At 31.5% G+C, this 23,754-nt stretch overlaps 1 protein-coding gene across 1 annotated transcript in view; it reads right to left on the bottom strand.

The window, feature by feature from the left end:
- Positions 1 to 317: 317 nt before the first annotated feature.
- Positions 318 to 23,754, bottom strand: part of DARS1 (aspartyl-tRNA synthetase 1) — a 42,724-nt gene continuing 19,287 nt past the window's right edge. Inside the window, exons 5-16 of the mRNA XM_016145421.2 lie at positions 18,275 to 18,377; positions 15,498 to 15,578; positions 14,544 to 14,603; positions 13,309 to 13,420; positions 12,355 to 12,489; positions 10,187 to 10,334; positions 7,098 to 7,244; positions 5,802 to 5,844; positions 4,411 to 4,491; positions 3,258 to 3,369; positions 3,001 to 3,072; positions 318 to 1,064 (exon numbers count right to left, since the gene is read on the bottom strand). Coding sequence (XP_016000907.1) covers positions 973 to 1,064; positions 3,001 to 3,072; positions 3,258 to 3,369; positions 4,411 to 4,491; positions 5,802 to 5,844; positions 7,098 to 7,244; positions 10,187 to 10,334; positions 12,355 to 12,489; positions 13,309 to 13,420; positions 14,544 to 14,603; positions 15,498 to 15,578; positions 18,275 to 18,377 — 1,186 coding nt within the window. The 3' untranslated portion in view covers positions 318 to 972. The remainder of the gene's footprint in view (positions 1,065 to 3,000; positions 3,073 to 3,257; positions 3,370 to 4,410; positions 4,492 to 5,801; positions 5,845 to 7,097; positions 7,245 to 10,186; positions 10,335 to 12,354; positions 12,490 to 13,308; positions 13,421 to 14,543; positions 14,604 to 15,497; positions 15,579 to 18,274; positions 18,378 to 23,754) is intronic.

Below are 23,754 nucleotides of genomic sequence, written 5' to 3'. Positions count from 1 at the left end.
CTTTTGGGTAGGGAAAATGGGAGTGCTTTTTAGTGACATTCACTAAATGCTAGTACCAGTTAAAAATGAAACAAAAAATTCTGCAGTTTTTTCATGTGAAATAAACTCTGAAACAACCCAAGCTTTCACCTTTAAGAGCTCTATCCTTATACCCATGTAAACTTATATCTTGATATGAATACGTTATGAATATATCCATTTTCATTTGTTTTTAGGCATTTACATAAACCAGTTACACATTTTTTCTTTTCTCAAATTATAAATGCCAAGAATCAGTTATAAAATCAGACTGCCATGAAATTACACAAAGACCATAATTACCTTTAAATTTTTATTGAATTTAAAGTTTAGACTTTAAAATGTAATACAATATTATATTGCATATTTTCTAACCAGTATTCTCACCTGCATTACATGATTTCTGGATATGACTTTTAAGAACTGATACTGTCTACCTAATTTTCCATAATATACCAATTATACATTCATTAAAATCTCACATACCTCCCCCCAATTTTTTTTTTGAATTTTTATGAGTGTATTTGAATCGAACTCATGACATATACTGAGGAGCAAGATCTCAAATGCGCCCCAGTTTTTCTTATCTCAATGTCAGAATTAAAAAATATAAGTTCAAATATTGAAAATTTAAGACATTAATATTATAGCCACTGTAATATAGAAAATAAAAAAATTTACAATTCTGTTTAAAATTGTTAACATTAATTGTACTAATACAGTATAAATTTTTAACATAACCATATGAATTTTTCATTAAAACATTCAACCTTTCCTACTGAAGTGTGTCCAAAGTTATAAAAATTTTCTGTTTTAAAGTAACTTATACTGAATGAATCCAAAATTAACTGTGGCACTTTAGATAAGACATGTATTCTACTGCATATTTTAAGTACCTAAGGTACAGCCTAATCAATAGTAGGTTGCTGGAAAAAATGTAAAGTATAGCTTTCTTTAAGGAGTGAGTCGCTTGGGATCACGGGGGAACATTGAGGTCTGACGAATATTGTGTAGTCCCAAAAACAGCATAGTCACTCGTTCCAACCCTAGGGAGAACAAAAAAAGTATTGATTCCTTTTCTGAAACTTTTCAGGGTTTTACTTATTGAAAACTACCAACATAATACCACTCATCAACAAAATACTTTCTTTGTTAGAAGGAAAATGACTTCTATTATTTTGAGTTTATTTACAATTGAATGTTTTGGGTCTGATTCAGAAATAGGGATGATGCTGTATGTGGGAAGGACAAAAATGAGATATCCTTAAGTAGTATGGATTCTGTGAAATGTGAACTACAACAGTCGATTAAATGTCTAAAATTTATGATTTAAACAAACAAACAAAATACCCATTTTATAAGCTTGTATATTTTCAAATGAGACCAGATTCCAATGAGTAGTATAGGTCATCAGTATAAGATGAGAGCCATAAAAACTTGTTCAAGGAAGTTTATTAACGGAAGTACCAGAAATTTATTGTAATTCAATAGACATGTAACATGGTCGTTCTTAGTCTAAATGACTCTACAGTACATTACTATACTAAATGCTTTTGAGTGTAGAAGAGGCTGATTTTGACATGTAATTTAAATATCATATTACTAACAAGAATTAAGACCAAGTACCACCTAATAAACAGAGCAAAACTAGTAAGGGAAACGTTTTATGTGCAATTTGGTTCATCTATCACAGAAGCCATGGAAGACTAATAGACCACACAAAGGAGAAGTTAGAGAATATTTTTACATAGCAACAACTTTTAATTTTAAAAGAATATATTTAACTCTAAAATAGAAATATATATAAGAGAATTAACATTTTTATTTGTATTCTCTACCAAAAAATATCTGCAGATGTACATATGAACCGTGTATCATAGTAATCAAACACTAATCTAAAAAAACCACTATGTTCCACCTTCCTTTCAAATGTTAATTATCAAAAACAGGTGGTATTTTAATAACTATTCAAGAATCTTTCTTCACAAATAATATTAAAATTTATATGGTCAATCAGTCATAAAAGTTTGTTATATACAATGCACATTACCGAAAACTCTAACAATAAAACGCTGGTAACAACCTCTATGTCCATCAATAGGAAGCTGGTTAACAAGATTATGGTATAGCCTATCAATAGATTCCAGTAGTGATAAATAAAAGAAAATGCTCTTTAGGTATAGGTATTGATAAAGTTACAAAATAGAGTAAGTGAAAATTGCAAGGTACTGACTAAATGGTTTATACAGTATGCTACAATTTGTACAAAAAACATATTTTAGAAAGTATGTATATTTTTGCATATGAAAAATTACCTTTGCATAGGGAAGTGAATGCACACTCTTCTACTCCCTTTTAAATTGAAAAATTTCAAAGTATATTACCTATTCACCTCTCTCAAATAAACAACAGACAAAAAAATTCAACAGAACTATAAATTCAGAATTTTTTTAAAGAGTTTTTGATATGGACATCCAAAAGTTGAATTAAACACTCATTTTAAATCATGAAGCAATATCTTACATATATACTTTAGAGGTGGTCCTAACAAAGTCAATGACATGTTACATTTCAGTAAAAACATTTAGCAGTGATCTGAGCTAACTTGAGGGAGAACTTTAATTTGGCTAATCTGATACAGAAAGATTACAGAAAGAAAACAGGACTTTCAATTTATAAGACATTTTGCTTTTAAACTCTTAAGAAAAAAAGAATGGCTAGAATTTTATTACAATATTTTAGAACATACAAGTTAGCTGTTCGTTTTATTCCTTGGAAATCTAATTTTAATTTAGTCATAATGCACTTCAAAAATTCTTATAATTCAAATTTGTATTACGCTTTAGCACATATGGACTTATTTTTAAGCATTAACAATATTTACTTTTTGTAGTCTAATGCTAAAGAAATTTAGTTAGAACTGGATGAACACTGCCAAATAAAATCTGGGTTGTAAATATTGTCATCTTAAAGGAATATTACCAATGCCTCCACCAGCATGAGGAGGGGCTCCAAAGCGGAAGGAATCAATGTACGCCTTAATTTTCTCCAAATCTACAAAAAAGCAAAACAAACATAATTTATCATCTTATTTAGCTTAAAAAAAAAAAAGTACAAAAGCAATTACTGTTCAATGAAGATTAAAACAAATGACTGTGTTTTTGAGAAGTCTTTAAAAGGTTTAAAATGTATTGTTTTAAGAATATATATACTCTCCCAAATATATTTAAGTTGTTTACCAATTCCATGATGTAAGGCTCTGTCTGTTAGCAGCTGAGGATCATGTATTCTTTGAGCTCCTGACAGTATTTCTTCTCCTCTCATGAACATATCGTAAGAGTTGGACTGTTTCTGCAGGAAAAAACAAACAAAAACACCACTGTTCAAGTGGCTATCATCCTATTTCCATTACACATACGTGGAAAAAAAACTGTTGCATGAAGAGCAAATTCATTTTTTCCTACAATTAATGGTGTAACCTGCTCCAATGAACCCAATTTGTTTCTCTAAAATAGGATTAAACTAGTGAGGGCTAAATAATAACTTCTTCCTTGCTTCTATCAGATTTTATGCTCCTCTTCTACTACACATTCCAATAACAAATCAGAGCACCATATCTAACTTTTAAGAATTATTGCTGATTCTTATTTTGCTTTATCAACTGAAATGCTTTTAAATGTGATATGCTTTTTGGGTCACTCTTGGAACTTCAAATTACCAATTAATTTTTTTTTTATTTTAAAGAAAGCAAATTAAACATCAATTTACCATAGCTTACCCTATTCCCTATCAGGTTTTAACTTACTTTCCCTGTCTTTGAATAAACTGGAGGTTCTCATTGTGTGAGTCCTGAATCAGTGGCATCAGTATTACCCTGAACTTTTGCACATTAGCAAGCCATACCCCAAACCAATTGTAAAGTCCGGTGATGGGGCCCAGAAATCTGTGTCTTGAAAAATCCTCTAAGGGATTCTGATATACACTAAAGTTTGAGAACCACTGCAATGGAAAAATAGTAAAAGACCACAAGACATTATTCAGATTAGCTCCCAGGACAGAATGTAAATTCTTAGTTCAAGGTCAATAATAAGATAATTTGCTAATGTCTCTATATCTATTAATACTATTTATCATTTATATGGTGTTCCTTGTAAATCTTCAAAAAATAACACAGAAAATGATTTCTAATATAGGTTTTAGGGACTAATTTGCTAGAATATTCAGATTTTATTTTGACCCGAACTGATAGAAACTAGTAGTAATACATATAACATTGTGACCACTAAAACTGCAAATTACTAATGAAAACCATTATTCTTGTACAATTTGACATAGTGACAATAAAGTTTTCCTTCTTCCCCGAAACAGGTTATTTAAAATCAAGTTACTTACAGGATTTCTTGGGTCAGGCATGGTATAGAAAGGTCGTACAGCCAATGGATATTTATCAAGAATATAAAAATCTGTATCATACTATGAAAAGAATAAATATGATTAAAATAGTTTTTTAAAAAGTTTAATAAATGTAAAAAGGCGGCTAAAATTTTGGTAATCAGCTGTCTTTTTTTATGCACAAGTTTTGTGTTTCAAGATTACTGTAATAACACTTTATATACAATAAGTATTTTCCTTCTTTCAAGTAATATCTTTAGCCTATAGTATTTTGCCATGATGTTACAAATTCTTCCAGCTCTTAATTTTTAGGACTGTTACGTATAGTCCAAATGTTTATTTTATTTTTCTCTGAAATATGTAATCTCTCCAATTTGTCCCCCTCTGAAAATTATGCTGCTTGCAAACTTTTCATTTTTTCCTTTGCCATTCTAGCTCATTTAGTCCTTCAGATACATTTGATAGCTTTTTATGTTAAATTATCCCAAATATCTTAGTGTTTTATAAAAAGTGGCAAAAGAAAAGAAATCTATAAATTATTTTGGGAAAACCGACACTTCTATAATATCCATCTTCAAAAAACCTTATCTTTCCAATAATTAAATTTTAGTTTAGATATCTAAAAGAAATTTGGTAGTTTTCTTCATATGACAACTACAACTGAAATAGATAATATGACCATAAATTATAACATTTTTGTTAGAAAGAATACTATGTTACCTAGATATAATTAAAAAGAAATCAATATTTTAACTGTTCTGATGTTTAACATTTTTACTAAAACTGGATTGTAGAGGGCATGTCAACAGAACCGATAAACTGAAATTGGCTCTGCTAAAACAGCATTTTAAAGGCATAAACTCAACATAGCGCAGTTTCAGAAATGTTAGTTCCCCAGTTTAACAGTTGAGAGTGCAACCAGCAGGAGGAGCTCAAGGACTGTTTTCATTTCATCACACAATTCTCTCAATTTCTTTGAAGAACACATTAAGTTTAGCTTATCATCTTTGGAGTTTTACAAAATGAGATGACTGAAAGTAGCTTTCACATAGAGGCAGTAAGAATACTCAGGGAAGACTATTTCTAAATAATATCTAATCATCTTGAGATCCTTTCTAATCTGATACTCTGACATAGATATCACTTTTAGAGATATCTCAGTACAACTTAGTACAAAAATTGAATATTGAGCTAATCAAACCGTTTGGGCAAAGCCCATCTAAATATTTTTTATTTCTCAAGATTTTTTTAAACAAATATTATTCTTCTAGGTTTTAATTTATTCTGGAATCATACTATTCTAGAAAAATTAGTCACCTCTGCAACTTAATGTTAATACCAGAATACATTCAGATTTAGAAAAAGAAATACTGCATGTACAAACATCCTACCTTTTCCTTTACCAAACGACCCAACAGTTTTTCATTTGGTGTACTGAAAAACAAAAAACATGAAATGAGATGTTTGAAGATCAAACAGCAACTTAAAAAAGTTAGTAAGTTAATAAAGCACCTCTTTTATTTGAAGTTCTCAAGGGATAAAAAAAATTCAGCCAAAATACATTGTTGTTTATTCTGCTTCATTTTAAAAAGGCAAGTACTACTGAAAACAACTTATAAATACATGCACCTGGAACAGTGACTAAACATTTATTAGATGCTGCTCAATAATATCTAAATAAAAGCATAAATAGAATTTAGCAATTCATTGATTCAGAAATAACATGGATGTTTTGAAACAATTTCCTACAATTACATATAGTAAAAGTTCACAATACTAACATAGGCTATTCTTGCCATTAAATGGTTCCACTTCAAATCCATTACTCTTTATCAAAGGTTTGTAAAACAAAAATCAGTATTTCCAAGTCTTTAAAATATAGTGTATAAACCAGTTAAATCTCTAAAGTCAATAGGTTGCTACTTTACATCTATCCTATTAAGAACAATTTCTAAAAACTTAAGAAAATATCACCCAACTTAATTATAAAATGTTTGGTTTGCCTTATGATGCCATCTAGCTATGTAGCGGATGCTTAAAACCATACATATAGGTATATTTGTTAAACAAATGAAAATAAAGGGTTTTAAATAAAATGTTAAAAAAAACCTAAAATATGGCAATCATATTATCTCTTTCCCTCTTACATACATATAAATTGTTGTGATGTCTTAAATACTTATCTCTTGAATAAAATAATAGATGGTTATTTCATACCTATATTAAATTAGATAATTTGCTTCAAAATTATAAGTTGTATGATCTCAATTTATATCATCTAAATAACAATGATTTTTGTAACTTTTGGAAAGCTTGACATTTGTATGCCTAATCCTGTATGGGGATGGATTTAGATTGCTGTGTACTTTCTCTACCGCTGATTGAGGTAATATATTAGATGATAAAATCACAGGCAAAAGTCCCTATATCCTTAAAGCATTACAAATATGGTAGGAGGAAACAAACATTAGTGTTTATAAATAAAACTAATGAAGCTCAGCCAAACCACATTAAATCATAACATTTTATTTCAGATCATACATTAAATAAAACAGCATTATACCATATATAAAAAAATTTTATAAAACTAAAGTTTATCAGCTGGGTGAAAAAAGTAATCACTCATTAATATATTCTTTCATATCTTAAACCTAATTACTTAAGTTTTAAAAATCACAAAGACAAACCTCAGATCTTCTTCATCTCCCATTTCAATTCCAGCTTCTCTAAGCATAGCCAATGCTTCACAATACTCTAGTCTTAAAGTTGGCTCCAAAAATTTGAATGGCTCACAGGGGAACTGCTTATTTACCGTCTGAATTTCAGTTTGAAACCTATTTGAATAATAATTTAGTTAATAAAAATGTGTGAGATAAATGTTTTTTCCACAAGAGGTCGCTGTGGCAAAACATAAAAATCATTTAAAAAATTTCACTATTACTAGCAAAATAAGGAGCACATACAGCTTTTACTCTTCCACTCACTTGATACTACACATTTTTTTCTTTTAACAAAGAAACATTTTTAACATTTCACAGTAATCACTATACGTGCAAGGATGAGGAAAGGGTACTGGGAGGTTCAGGGGCAGAGGCTCCATAGCCAGCTAAGTTCCTTCCTCCGCTGAACCACTCAGCCTCGCAGAGCCTCCTAGCTGTCCAGAGATCCTCTTCCTCGCAGAGCCTCCTAGCTGTCCAGAGATCCTCTTCCTAAGTGGCTAGCTGACAGGAACTAAGAGCCTACTGTATATACTATTAGTTTTGTGTTCTACTGATAACAATTTTGAAATTCAGAGTAATTAAAAAAAAATGTTTTTAGAGCAGTTTTCTGTGTAAAATCAGCCTCAGTGCATATTTGTCTCAGGGACTTTAGGCTTGTCAGTAGTGGCAGCAAAAGCAAAGAAAAAATATCTGGTAGGTATTGAGTACCTATCTTTGTCACATGAAATCATCTTTGAATCAGTGTATCTACCACGAAAAAGTGTTATTAAGAAATTGTTTAAGTTAAAGAATGAAATTTAAACATTTAAAATATTTAATACCATCTTTCAGTCTTATGTTGTTTGTCACCATGGTGGCGCTGATGGATTAAAAGTTTATCTCATATCAGCTAACTGTTAGAAACAAATACCCATTTTACTAGGGATTAAAAATTTTGACTTTTCAATTCTTTAATAACTCTCGTTATCATTAAGGAAGACCAAATTAATGAATACTTGTCTCGTCCTCCTCCATTCCCAATACACTGTAAGTTTTTTTCATGAGAATGCCAAATTATTTCTCATTTTAATAATTAGTAGAGTCTAGCCTCTAAACAATAGGCGTAAGACAAATATTTACTACACTGAACTGGAGGATAATATTTTATTAAGATTAAAAAGTATATTTATGGATGAAATGATACTTGAGATTTGTTTTGAAATAATAGGGGGTGGTAGAAAAGGATAAAACAAAATTGGTTATGGAATGACAATGGCCGAAATTGGGTTTTGAGTACACAAGGTTCATTAGTCAACTTTTCTGTTTTAAATTTTTCCATAATTAATAGTAAAAAGTATGTTTACATTCTGTGAAAAGAGTAGAAGTCAAAATACTATCAATTCCCAATTTGTCTTAAAGACTTTCATAGGCACAATAAAGGTTGGCCATTGATTTATTCAAATCTTGATATGAGTTAAGATGACCCCAATAATTGATTATTATTCTTCTATAAGATAAATATTAATGAAAAATATGAAGGGACAACCCAAGTAACCCAATTTACAACTGACACAAAACCTTGAAATTCCTAAATGACTTATAGATACAGAAAGAAGGCTTGTATTTCCAAGTAGCCCCTTTAAGTCTACTGAAGAAGTCCAGTGATCATGGTATCTGAGTCTCTAATTTGTTAGTAGAGGTATGATTAATCCCAAAGGCCCGATTCATGGTTGGTCTGTTGTTACAAAAACCAAAGTGGCAATTTCATATTCCCGTATTAAATTGAACTGTACTGAAATGTTTCAGAGAACAAAGATTTTTTTTTAAAGGCCGTGTACAACTGACTAGTCATGAAAGGTATAATGCAATGTAGAGAATGCCTGGAAAATATTGGCGTATATGCTATATTTTTTAAGATCAGTAATTAATTTGTGTTCTTAAAATTACTCATTAGACTTGCATGGAACAAATAGATTCATAATATTTTTACCCTCTTTTTAAGTATCAATGAAGCATATTCAATCAAATATATCAATTAATAGTTAAATCAGTGGTCTTCAAATAAAAATTTCAAATACAGTACTTTATCAGTTACCAAAGCACTAGATAAGTCTCTTATAACCTACTTAATATTGAAACACTGTCACAAGTATGAAGAAAGGAAAAAAAAGACTCTTGATCCTATTTAACTTGCTTTTCATTTTCTTTTCTTATTTTCTGTTAAACATTCACAAGTAAAAAACTTTCAATGACCTTGAAAAAGGGAGAAAATGTTTGCCAGTTTAGAGGATGTACCTTAAAGAACATTACCATTCTACATAATTCAATTTCTGAACATCAAGAACATGTCTAATAATGTTCTGTAAATGCTTTCAATTTGCTAGGCCCAAATAAGTTAAAAGTCCCTTCAGTGTACTAGTTTCTAATTTTTATTGGGCACTCAATGCAAATATAAATTGATCTAAGAATTAACCGTTCCTGACATAGGCTAAATTTACACAGACAAGAGTCAGTGAAGATTAGAAACAAGTGGACTGAAGGAATCTTTACCTCTGAGGTAAAGTAATAATACTACCTTCACTTCACTTATAACAGCAAAGGAAACTGACACACAGTTAAATAACTTGCATAAGGCCCACACAGATAGGTAGCAGAGCTTGGATTTGAATTTAGGCTACCTGGATCTAGCTGAATCCAAGCTCTTAATCACTACCCCATACTAACTTGCAAATGATAAACTGCTATAAAAGTGATATTGGCTCTATTTCTTGGGACATTCAGGATGTCAGTATAAAGGAAAATATGAATATAGTTAGGCTGTTCACAATCTGGTAAACTTCCCTACGAAAATGAGGTTAACTAGCTGAAGCCCCAATTGACCTAGATACAGAACAGTATTTTGAGTTGGATTTTTTTTTCACTAATTAACTGATCATCTAACTATCAAGTCTTTATATATACACATATGTTCAATAAAAATTTAGTTTAGATGTTTCAACTCAAGAATTGCTTTATTTTGAAGAACTCAAACTGATTCTTAAGTCCATTTAGGGATATGAAACATACATATATTTTACCTTTCTTGAAGTCCTTTGAATATCTGTACTAAGGTGTCAGCAATTTCTTCCACGACCTCATGGTAATGGTAATTAAAAGCCATTTCAATGTCCAAACCAACAAATTCAGTTAGATGTCTGTGGGTATTAGAGTCTTCAGCTCTGAACACTGTAACAAAAGAAATACATAGTAAATGATGTTTTAAATTTTGGAGAAATTGGGACTTAAATACAAAATTCTATTTACTAGTATTTGAATGGTACTATTTTCATTATTATTATAGGGTTGGAAAAACCTTTGATAAGCCATCTGTTTCAGCATTCTCTTGGATGGCAAGTTCATTACAAACTCCTACAGTCATGTAGTAAAAGCTGTAACAAATGTAAATTAATAAATGAGACTCATGAGAACCCTGAGAGAATGCAGGATCTCATGAGCCTTCTCAATAATTAAAAATAGATTCAATATAGTGAGTCCTCAATTTTATTAAAACTTGACTCAAGCTAAACGAAATCTGTATAAACAAAGTAACATTATACATATTTCGGCTTCAGTCCAGCTCTTACCCTCACTGCATTTTCTTCCTTTCCAGTTTTCCTGACTCTAGTTCTGCTCCATTTTTCATATTAATATTTCTATAACACATGCTCGCTCAGTAAATTACAATGGTTCCCAAATGACTACTGTAATAAGACATAAAATGACAAAGTCTAAAAGCTTTATGCTCTCATAATTTAAGCCTACCCTATATTTCCCATTTTTCTTAATACTAACTAGTCTTATTTTTATTTTCTTCCATGTTCTTTACTCATCCTGTTTCTTTTGACTAGAATGCCATCTCCATTGCCTTTATCTCCTACTTTGTCCTCAAAGCCCTTCTCAGTGGCATTTTCTTTTATGTGACTCTAGCGAACTCCATCTTCTCCCTCTTTTTACACTATCTATAACACATAATTAACATCAATCTGTTGACCGTATAGCACAACCTGATTATTTGCTGTGAAAATCAGTTGACTATTCCTTGTAACTGTTTTATGTATACATGTCTTATTCTGTCCTGGGAGCAGACACCATGTTTATTTCTTGTCACTCAAAGCATGGTCCACAAATTAGCAGCATCGGCAGTACCTGGGAACTTGTGAGAACTGCAGAATCTCAAACCTCACCCTAGACCTACTGGTCAGACTTTGCATTTTAACAAGATCCCCAGGTGATTTTTGTGCACATTAGTATTTGAGAAGTACTGGTTGATTCTTCTTTTATGTACAAGATATCTAATGGAAACCTATACATGCAGTAGGTGTTCAACAAATAATTATTTAATATATTCAGAAAATTAAGATGTTTAATGATCTTGCCAGCTTTCCATTAGCAAGTATTTAATTTTTACTAAGCTATCAAAAGACTTACATATATGAAATAACTGGTAAGTTTTAAAGGATGAAGTAAAGCTAGTCTTTGCTTATAATTATCTTCATAAAATAATTTGCTACATGATTATGTGCCTGCACTCGACTTTTAAGCAAATATATCTTAAAAACCATGTTAATATAATCTATTAAATCAGGCATTTGTAATTTCTAATGATCTTTAGCATATTGTAACATTAAGAACAGTACAAATAGTAACAGTAAAAAGAATAGCTTTGGAATAAAACTAGTAGCAAAGTATATAGAGGCACATTTGTAAATTTACAACAGAAGTCAGAAATTATTAAGGATGACAAAATATATTATTTGGAAGACTGCAATATTTGTTCATTAATGTTGATGGAGAGTTGAAAGGACAGTCCAAATAGGAACTAATTCAGTTCTAATTGTACTTAAGTATAATAAATAATATATTTAGATATATTTTAAAGGGTATGTATTTTCAAAGCACGCACTTTAAAAATAAGATATTCTCAAGACAAACGTTTTCTTCGGCATTCTTCTGTAAGAATATATAATGCTTATGATTCTAGTCATATAAATGATGCTCAACTGTTTAAAGAACTATTGAACATACATATTTTTTGAAATGTTTACCCAAGCATATTATCATTTTTACCTTAAAGTCTAGTGTTTATGTAGTCAGCATATAAAAGAATTTAAGCTTTAAAAATCTCTTTATGTAAAATGTGTTTCTAAAACCCTAACTATGGTTTAATTAATGAATTTTGAAAGAACTATGACTGCTAAAACCTTACCTGGTCCAATACAGAAAACCTTCTCAAAATCAGCACAAATACACATTTGCTTGTACAGCTGTGGGGACTGAGCTAGATATGCATTATTTTTAAAATATGACACAGTAAATACATTGGCTCCCCCTTCACTGGCAGCTGAAACATAAACATTTATGTGGTTATAATCAATTATAAGCTTATCGATGCAAACTTGTTAAAACGTTTATACTTTTGATTCATGTACTTCACTAAACAAACAAACAAACAAACAAAGAACTGGAAAATCAAGAATTGCAGAGAAACCATAGTCTATATAAATCTTATATCCGATTCTATACAGTTTATATTTAGGAGAGATTTGCTAGACTTTCATTTTACTTCTTTGGATAAATATGCTTCCTTTCTGTATCACTTTCGAATCTATTAAAGCTACTTAATTGTGAATGTATTTTAAAAAAGAAAAAAATTCTTAATAATTTTTCTAATGATCAAGAATGCAATGTTCAATTTTTTATTTATAACTAAATGATATTTATAACACATTTTAGTGTTATTTAAGCAACTCTAAAAAAGATGAAATGATTTAGATAAGGTTCTCATATAAGAATGAGAATTAAGAGTTTTACCATCTATAGTATTTAGTATTAATTTTACAATGCAGTTTATATAAAACAAAATTACAATACCAATTTAAAAAAAAAACCTACATGATGAAAGTTTCTGGTGCAACTTATATAACAACAATTATGCTTTGTGTGCTACTGCTTCATTTTATAATTATTATCACATAATGATTCCTGAAATAAGGGAACATTAGTGATATGTGACTGCTGCTATACAGCATAGTCTTCAAAATATATAGTCTCATAGAGATAAACCTTAAGGGATATTTGGGATTCTCAAATTAAAAAATAAAATAAAATAAAAAACTAATATTAATCAACTTAAGAACAAGAGAAATGTCTTAAAGCATACCTGAGATAATTTTAGGAGTCTGGATCTCCACAAAACCCTTGTTAATTAAAGTTTCTCGGAAAAGATGGCAGATGCCAGACTGGAGACGAAAGACTGCCTGACTAGTTGATGTCTATAAAATAACAGACTATAATTAAATCAATTTGTAGGGTTTAAAGGACATAATGCCCCATCTAGAGTGCTAGCTGATGTTGCCATGTGGGCCCAAAATTGCCAGATTCACCTCCAACTTTTTAAAGAAAGTCGTCTATCTAATGTACCACGCCCCCCTCCCTTTTTTCAATGGTGGCGATGAATTTAAATTAAAAAAAAATTGATGTGGGGCAAAGAAAAATACTCTTTGGACCAAATTCTAGAAGCATAACCAATTTCTTGTGTGAACGAACAGTACAGACAAATATAGTATGATGTCTAATTGCTGTGGCCAAAATTATGAACCCTGAGGTTTCTAAGGAGTACCAAGAGGACTTTTGATTGCTAGCCTTTTCTATATACTATAAATATGGAAAAGGTACCAGCAGACAAAAAAGCAAATAATCGGGGGAAACATATGCATATATATGAAAAGGTAGACCTGTATGATTGCAGAAAAGTTGGAAAGAACTCATAAGGTGACAAAGACTTTAAGTCTTAGGTAGCATATGTTACGTAAAGGAGGAAGATGTGGTCAAAACATTAAGAAAGAAAGATGACATTGGTTTTACTACAATGATGAAACCACTGAACTCTTTCACTTGCAACCAAGCCAGAAAGGGAAACAGAAGACCTATAGGATTACTATATAAACCACCAGGGCCAACTACTTCTTTATTGTTAATTCTGTGTTTAGATCGAATTCAAAGGATTGAGGCATTAATTACTAATCTCTACCCAGTTGTTCTAAATGTGCATGTAATTTCTTTCAGAATTTTGTAGGGATATTAATGGTTATGTTTACATTTGCTGACTACCTTGTCTAAAACAAGTATCACCTAGAAGCAAGTCCATTTACTGGATTCACGTTCCTTTGTCATTTTAAAATGAAGTAAGTCAATATTCTGTGAACTATTACTCGACTATCCTTATTGAAAGCAATTCTTTTTAGGGGAAAGGTCAGTTGGAAAGTTGTTTCTCATATTATCATACTTACCTATATGCAAATGTCAATTAGTTCTATAAACCCGAGACAGGTATGTTATCCCTGCCCTCCTTGATTTTGGCATAACCAGGTCGCTTAATAAATAAATGAGGCCTACCCTAAGATCAATGACTCTGTTGTCTAATCTTGTATCCTGGTTAACAGTAGCTCTTCCTTCCTAAAAAAAGATGAAAAAAGATTTTACTAATTTTTTTTGAGAACATGAAAAACACTTTTAGAAGCTATGCTATCTTTTAAGTGACAATAGGTGTGTTTATGTACATTAATATTAAACTCAAAAATGAGGGATTCAAGAAACAAGAAGCAAGGCTAGAGAGACATTACTGTTAAAAGAGAGAGAGATGGAAAGAAGAGAAATGAGAATGAACAGGGAGTAATGCTTTCTTTCAGTCCCCCATCCTTCATCTCCAAAAGCCTCGCCTCATTACTGGGGCTTCAGAAGAATTAACCATCTGCACTTTTATTGATTCCTGGATTTTATCAGCTAGTAAAAGACTGAAGGAGCAGATAAAAGCTGATAGAGTAGTAGTTCTCATTGTATGTTCCGGGCATCAGTGAGACACTTTCAGGCAGTGCATGAAGTCAAATCTGTTCTTCATAATATCTTTTTATTCTCATTTTCCCCTGATTATACTGAGGAGTCTTCCAAATGCTTCATGATGTGTGCTATCACAACAGAATGAATGCAGAGGCAGATATGAGAATCTAACTGTTGTCTATTAAGCCAGACATTACAAAGATTTATAGATATATTTATAATATTGTTACTTTTAATATTAAAATTTTTATTTTAACTTTGAATACTGTAAAATATCGACAGATATACCTATAAAAACAAAAACTTGTGAGTCAATTATTTTTAAGAGTATAAAGGAATTTGTAGACCAAAAAGTTTGAAGTTTGATAATAGTTGATGTTAAGAGTACATTTAGATAAAAATAAAGCTCAAATCAATAGGTACCCTTCATATAAAAGCAGGGCATCAAGTTTTCAATGTTTTGCAAACTGAACATACAGAGGAAGCATAGTATTTCAAAAGTATAATTTGTACCTCTTCTCCTTCCACCTCAGGCCGAATGGCATCATCTAACTGCAAGGGCAAACGGGGTTCAGCCAAACTGATCACATAAATCTGAAAGTGAGAGATTACCAAAAATATCACAAAACACACAAAACCTGTTATGCCTTGCTTAAAAAAAAAACAACTGCAGTTGACTTAAATATGAAGCGATGTTTGCATACCTCTAACTGAAACTACTTGCTAAAATCAAACAAGATGGTACATGTTTTTTTTCACCTATAACATGGGGATATTTCTTGCCTACTTCCCTGGGTTGGTGAAACAGTCAAATGAGAATAAATAAGTAATAACTGGAGTTGAGGAGTCTGGGTTTAGGGCCTTACTTTGTCACATAAAAGCTATTGTTAGACAAATCACTTAACCTCAGAGCTTCAATATTCTACTCTGTAAAATGAGTTTTGAAGGTTCAAGGGGTCATTAACAAATTGGTTTACTGTTAACAGCATTTAGCTTTTTCTACCACTAAGGCCAAAGTCAGCCCAATTCAGCTGTACTTCTTCCTTTCCTCATTCTTTTTCCAAACATCCCTTCATTGTCTTCTTTCATCAGACATACTACATATGATTTTCTGCTGTTCTCCTGGGTGGGAGCTGCCATAGAGGGTATTCTTTTTTGGTGTTAAAATCCTTCAATATTCACTCACACTAATTGTGCCTTTTTGTGCAAAAACAGCAGTTAGGTCATAAAGAATTAGCTACTCTTAAAATACCTATTACCCTATTAATTATTCCCAATTATGCCTAGAAAACCAGCTAAGCACAAAAGAGAAACAGATCTCATTTAGTTCAGGAAAGGAAATTATATTCTTCCAGTTGGTAGATCATATTTAGCATTCAGCTGAGACACTTCAAGAAAAAGTATGGAGGATACTTTTACTATAAGTACTATGATACTATTTTACTATGAGTCCTCCTCAAAGTAAAACAGATTTATTTGTCACTACCTCCTACACCGAAGTTGTAGTGCTTCCTGCTTTGGTCAGTTAACTGCAACTCGATCTCCAAAGCAAAGTTGGAGAACTGGGCAGCTACCTCTTTTGTTTTTATAACTAGTACATATTCATCATCTCCTTCATTAGGTTGTGAGCACGTTGAACCCCAGAACATCACATAGTGCTTGGCACAATGTATATACTCAGTAACTGCTGGCTGAATGAATAAATAAATATAGAGAGTCATTGCTAATTATGAGAGAGTCAATGCTTATTGTAAGATTCTATTTAGTATTCAATATTTATTGTTTGTGAGATGCTTTATAATTATTTTTACTGAGGTGAAATTGGTCTGTAATCTCATTAGGCTTTATATTATTAACATTTATTAATGTTATACTAAATGCTAGATAATTAGAATATTTTAGAAGTACATTTATTTGCTCTATTCACTAAAATTTTGAAAAAGACATGCTGCTTAGAAGACAGGGGGTTGTTTTCTTGGTCAGTACACCCTCAGGTTAGTTGTCGTTTACCAGGTTACAGACTTTCCTGGTGGGGTTGGTTTAAAATAAAACTTGCACAAAGAGAACAAAGTAATTTGGCAAGTTAGGTCAGTAAAAAATACAAGGTATTCTAATTCTTGTAGAGTTCTATGACAATTCCAGTTAAATAACCTTACTCCCAAATAAGCATGCATGTATGAGTCTATCTTTCCGCATCTGTCCGTCTGTCAGTCTGCCTGACTGCTCTATCCTACATATGCTCACAGGGTGTGTATGCATGTGTGTAAGCATATGGAAGATAGAGCAATCGGGCAGATTGCTTAAGAGAAATTTAATGATGCATTTTGTGATACAAACTAGGCTTGGATCTGAGAACTGTAGTTTTAAAACTGTAGGGTTATTTCAATAGTACTAAATATATGTGAATTCACTGATAGTATTTTGAAAGTCAATGAAAATGAGCACTTCTAGTTTTTATGTCTGAGAAGAAAATAGATGTGGGATAAATCTTATATGAAAAGAAGTTATTGTTGGAATACAAGATCAATACTATTTCTTTTGATTTTTTTCAAAACTGTAAAATATCAGAAATAAAATGATTATAAGGAAATACGATGATTAAGAATTAGTATAATTAATCAACACTTAGAAGTAAATCATTATAAGAAAGTTCACAGTAAAACAGTTTCATGATATTGAATAAAGCTTTTTTGATGTTTTATATTTTTCCCTATGTGACTATAGTAGATTGCAAAACTGGCTGCAATAATTCCTCTTCCTCCTGAATACATGTCCTTTTCCAATGATGCTGCCTCTCCTCCCATGAAGAGGTAGAATCTACTTTTCCACCTCTCAAATTTGAGTTTTGCCATGTGACTTGCTTTGACCAATGGAATATTTAGCAAATGTGACACAAGAGAAGCTTGAGAAGTTTTTGGACACTAAGGCTTCCCTCTCTTGCTTTTGGAACCAATCTGGCACCATGTCAACAAGCCTGGGTTGGCTGCTGGATGAAGAGAGGCCACTGGAAAAGATGTCCAAGAAATACCAGTGAGCCTAGTCAATGACACATGGAACAGATGAGCCATTCCAGATGGGCCAACCCTATATGCCCAAATAAATAAATGTTTGTTGTTTGAAGTCACTAAGTGTTGAAGTAGTTTGTTATATAACAAAAGCTAACTGATTTGAGAATATAAATCTCAATATTTTATATCAACTCTAATTATTAAGAACATACAGATTTAACGTATAGTTATAAGTACTCAAAACTATTTTTGTATACAATTTTATATTTTGAAAAAAGTTACCTTTTGAACATGTAGCTCTACATCTTGCTGTGTACAGCTTCCAATTTTCTGATTCACTTTTCTCACAACACCTTCTACATCTATGATGCTCTCTTTGTTGATGCTGTTAAAAGAAAAAATTCCCAACTTTAATCATCTCATCAGAGGTGTCAGAACTCATTTGGTGTTTTAACAGTAAAGCTGAATATATTAAAGTCTTCTTTATAGAGTAAGCCACCTGAGATAAAGCCAGTCTATTTAACCTACTTACAATAAGCTATTATGTAGCACACCTTCTGAGATTCCTTGAAAAGATGATTTCTAGATGCCGTAATTTAGTTACCATTTATAAAATACTCTGGACGTAAAAGGCAACAGGACCAGCACTGAACTGTGAAAAGTAGGAAAAGTCTTTCAATTATTTATTAAAGAACATTTCCCTCCCTATAGTTGAAATTTACTAAGATCAGCATTTCCTATAACAAGAAACACTGGCTTCAATAAATGCAATTACTGGTATGTAATGGAACTAAATAATAGAAGAAGGTCAACTGAAAAGATTTCAAGGTAATAAGAAAATATTAGGTTGCTGCAATTAAATCCTCACTGCTCATAGTTTGAGTACACACTGTCATTGACTGGATTTATGGCAGACAGCCTATTGGATTGTGTAATCCCATTTAAGAACATCTATATGAAGCTTAATATACACTAAGAGTAGAATAAATGCATTTTCTGGGCTGTTTAGTTCTAAAACAAACTTGAATTCTAAACAAAAGACACTCAAATTCTGAAATATAAAATTTATGAAGTTGCTTATTAAACTCACCAACTGATTTTTTGATTTCTAGTATGTAACCAAGAAAGAAAGGGTATAATCTAAAAAGGTGGTTCCCATACAAAATGTACCAGCAGTCTCACTTTTATGTACATTCTTGTACTGATAGACTGTATCACAATATAGTTGTAGAAAAGGATATGATTTAACTTTCAAGTCTTGGAAAATGATGTCAGCACCATGGCAACTAAACTGGCCAAAAGTAATTTCCCATGTAAAACTATCAACTAAAACTCTCAGGTGGTAACTGGAGCTGCAGAGTGAGGTGAAAAAAGAAAGGAAGAAAAATGCAAGATTGACAATTGGGAGAGAGTAGAGTTCTTGGGCAGGTAGAGTAATAGAAATGACAAACATATATTATGAAAATCTGTCTTGGGCTCCCTGTTTATCTGCTATGTGATAAACTCCAGTTAACTTTTGTATTAATCCTCTTATGGTTCAAGTCTCTACCTAGAATCTTATAGTTTTAAAAGTGACTGTAGCAAATTGAAATTTTAACCTCTCGAATAAGTAAAATACCTACTTATAGGTGAAAGATCTAAAAAAGAAAGAAAATAAATAAACTTGTAGGTAGCTAGGTGACTCATTAGAAAATGAGAAACATACTTGTGACTCATCAGCTACCAATAAATCACTTAACCACAATGACTAATATGAAGAAAAATATAACAAAACATAACAAAATTCATATGCATACAAATAACAGCTTGAAAAAGCCTTTTATTTTTATTTTATTTTATTTTTTAAGAATCCAAACATCTCTATGCTGGGAGGGAGGGGTGTAACATAAGAGCAAATAGCAAAATGTAAATCTTTAACGACTGCTATTCTAATTAACTACAGCCCTTTAAAGTAGTCAGTTTAGCTTACTGCAAAAACTTGCATTTATATTCACTGTAGACCTTAGTAGCAATCAATACAAAAAGGCCTCTAGGGGTGCCTTCAAAAAAATTTGTCTTTACAAGACTCAGCCATAACTAACACAGATTAACATAACTAACTCTGTGCATTACTTTAAAATGGCCTTAAATAAAAATAATAATACAAAAGGATGACTTCTTGCTTGAACTCAACCACCAGCCACTAAATATTAGAAAATTGATGTCAACATAAGATAGGGAATCCAGAAACACAGGCTTGGATATGTATCCCACCTTCCTGTTTCTAGACAAATTCCATTTAAGGATCTCAAACCATTTTCAGTACACAATTAAGGACCTGTTCTTAAATATCTCTAGGGAACGAAATGTGCTAACCTTCCTATGTAACTCATGTGGATGCTTCATTTTTATATGCATTCAACCATGAGAAAATTGATCTTTCCGACAAATTGATTTAAAAAAAGTGTTGAAGAGTCCTATGTCACTTAAATCCAATTGCTAAGTCAACTTTTCAGATTAGTGCACTGATGAATTGGATATTCCTAGGAAAGATATTTGGAAAAAACAACTGATCCCATATTAGGTTCCAATGTTGCTCTTAAGGAAAATACTCAAAAGCTAGAAACTGCTATTGGTACATTCTAGTCAGTAAGGTAAAGATAACCTCAGATTTAATATCTAAAATAAATGCTAAGATAGTTATCTACTTAAGGTATTAAAAGTGACCTCATATTTTGCCTTTTAAATGATTAGAAAACCCCAGCTGGAACTATCTGATTTGATATTTTTAATAGCAGAGTCCTTGCTTTATTCCACCTGGTTTACGGCCAGAGGGAATAGAGTTAAATGTAGGGCCTCATGGAATTAACATATAAATACCATTATTTCTCCCACTTTGTTGTGTAGGAGTTCACATGTTTTAAATGTCCGATCTTTTTGGATAGCACTATTCAAAATTAAAACAACTTGATAATAAATAATCTGTAGGCATTCCTTTAGTACTTAAGATAATTATAAGCATTTCATATACAAAAATTGATTTAAGACAGAATGAAAATTAAGAGGATAAAAATGTCCTTTTTTTCCCTCATGAACATATTTTTACCTATGCTATTTTCCAAATCAAAGATTCTAGCAGAATGGTCCGTTGGCTCACTAACTAAGCTGCTGGCTTCTCAAAGTGAATATTACTAAATATTCATTTGAGTTACCTCATGCTTTACTGGTCCTCAAATTTCTAAAGTAAGCTAAAAACATCTATAAGTAAGGATTTTTGCTTTATTTAAATAAGTAACAGAAACCACCGGAATTTATCTGTTGTTCATGTGCTGTTTTTAATCATCATAGGAGGCTGATAATATATTAAGTGATGGAATTCAAAGTGTTTTCCAAATTTTTCTTTTCTAATTCTAATTATACTTAGAAACTAAGGAATAAAGAGGAAGGAGATCCTGAAGAGTTCACTGAAACAATGAAAAAAAAAAACCCAGGAGGCTATAAACCTCTATTTTCATGATAAAGTAGAATATATACTATTGGGCCCTGCTGAAGAATAAAAATCAATTGTGCCACAAATGCACAATATACTCTTTGGTGTTAAGATTATGGAATCGAGAGAGTGGCAAGAGAGTGTGTAGGGCATTTGCAGGGGAAAAGAAACAAAGAGGGAACAGATGGATAAGGATGCAGTGAGAGTGGTTTTAGGAATGGAACTGAGGTTGTATGAGGTCAAAAGGGAATAGAAAATACTAAGAAAATGGGGAGACTGATAAAAAGACTAGAAGTCTTGATGAGGTCTAACAGAAGATTATGAGGCAAGAGAAAGAAGAAAGGTGGAAATTAAAGTTAGAGAGAATGACCACTATAGTTTAAAATGAAGTTCAGAGGGGCATAATCCAAGCTATGGCCATGGGAGTGAGTTGTTAAAATGAAGAAATGGTGACGACAGTGGAGGAAAAGTAAGGAATTTTAAGGCAAAGGTGTTCCACAGAGACCTTGAAAAAATTTAGAATAAGAAGAGCAGAATACTGTCAGCCAGAAAAATAATATGGTTTTCAGAAAAACAAACTATTTCAGTGTTTAGGCTTTTCACAAACTCAAAAGTCTGGATCTTCTCTCTAATTTTTGAGGCAGAATGCAAAGGGACTTCCTTTCCCAGTCATCAACATATTTCAATGACATTAAGGTTGTATTCTAAGTGAGCTGTATTGTAGAGGGCTTTGAACTAAATATCATTACACTACCTCAAAGAGGCAGGATAACATAGACTATAGGTGGGTGAGCCCTAGAGTCAGAGACTTCAGTCAAAATACTTAGTATTTTAAATCTCAATTTCCTCATCTGTAAAAATGAATAGACAAAAACAAAACAAAAAAACAAAAAAACAAAAAAAAACAAAAAAACCAAAGACAAAATAGTATCTATACCTCACAGTGTGGAGGAAATACAAGTACGGCACTTTGTAATTCCATACTTAGTATAGAGTAATAGTTAGCTATAATAGCTGTTACTATTGCTATAAGCAAATCTTTCTGTTTTGGTTGTTTCCCTATATATCAGGGAAGCTGCTGGCAACTAACATGAGGAACCTTTACAGGGATGCAGTGCACCCCAATAAGTATAAAAATTCAATGTAGACATTGGAAAGCTTGACAAGATAAAGCAAGGGCAGTCATTATGTGATTTTTAATTATAAGTTAAATTTCTTAAATATTAAAAATAGTATTTCACATGCATTAAAGCTCTGGGTGTGTATGGGAGGACTTCTGTCCATGGTTTTTCATCTAAAAATATATGTGGTAGCTGTTAACAGAGGTCATTACAGACTATCCTATTATTATTCATATAATCTACTTGGTATACCCAAAATCATAATTAAATGGTTACCAGCATAACCTTTATGAATAGTGGTTTTTACCTTTTATTTCCCATTGTTTTAGGTACCACAGATTTAAGTCCCTTGAAGTGCTTTATTATATTAGATTGTTACAATAAAGGCCTAAATATGTATGTATATGAGAAATCCTATAAATTGATATATGTTGATTGTTGTCTGTTAATAATAGGGATAAACTTGGGAATGGTGAAAGCTAGTTGAGGAACAAAATTATAATTTTAGGTAATTATCATATTTTTCAAAACTATTCCCATTTTATTCCTATTTATTCCCCTTACTCCTCCTCCAAACAAACAACAACAAAAAAATCAATAATGGTGAAAAAGACACCATTTTAAGCTTTTCTTTCTACATATTTACATATTCTAATATCAACAAAAATTGTTAAAATTTTAATACCTATAGACACTTTAGTGTTAAAGGTTTTCAGCAAAACTAATAACAAATTCGCTAGCTTTCTGATTGTGAGGAATAATTTGTTGAATCTTACTATACTCAATGAGAAATGTGCTCCATAGATTTACATAACCACCCACATTCAAATTAATAATTTTTAAATGTTGGGAAAGGTGTAATAAAAGATTAGTTAGAAAAGAGGACAAGCTATGAAGTTGCTACACACAAGTTTTTCAAGGTACCAACATAAAATACTTCAATGATGTAAATTAAATTGTACAATTTACTGAGACAAAGAATTCAAAATGCCCAAACATGCATATATTTGCTAGTTAAATAAAAAAAAAAAAATCCAAAACACATAAATTATATAAGTATTTAAAAAATAATAAACCATCTTTAGATAATAAAAATTTATATTCCAATTCTAAGGCAGGCACAAGTTTGTTTTACACGCCAATTATAGTGAATTAGTACCACACTCAATCTT

This window comes from Rousettus aegyptiacus, unplaced genomic scaffold (genome assembly GCF_014176215.1).
Source record: "Rousettus aegyptiacus isolate mRouAeg1 unplaced genomic scaffold, mRouAeg1.p scaffold_m13_p_2, whole genome shotgun sequence".
NCBI lineage: Eukaryota > Metazoa > Chordata > Mammalia > Chiroptera > Pteropodidae > Rousettus > Rousettus aegyptiacus.
This window is presented reverse-complemented; position numbering and strand designations above follow the sequence as displayed.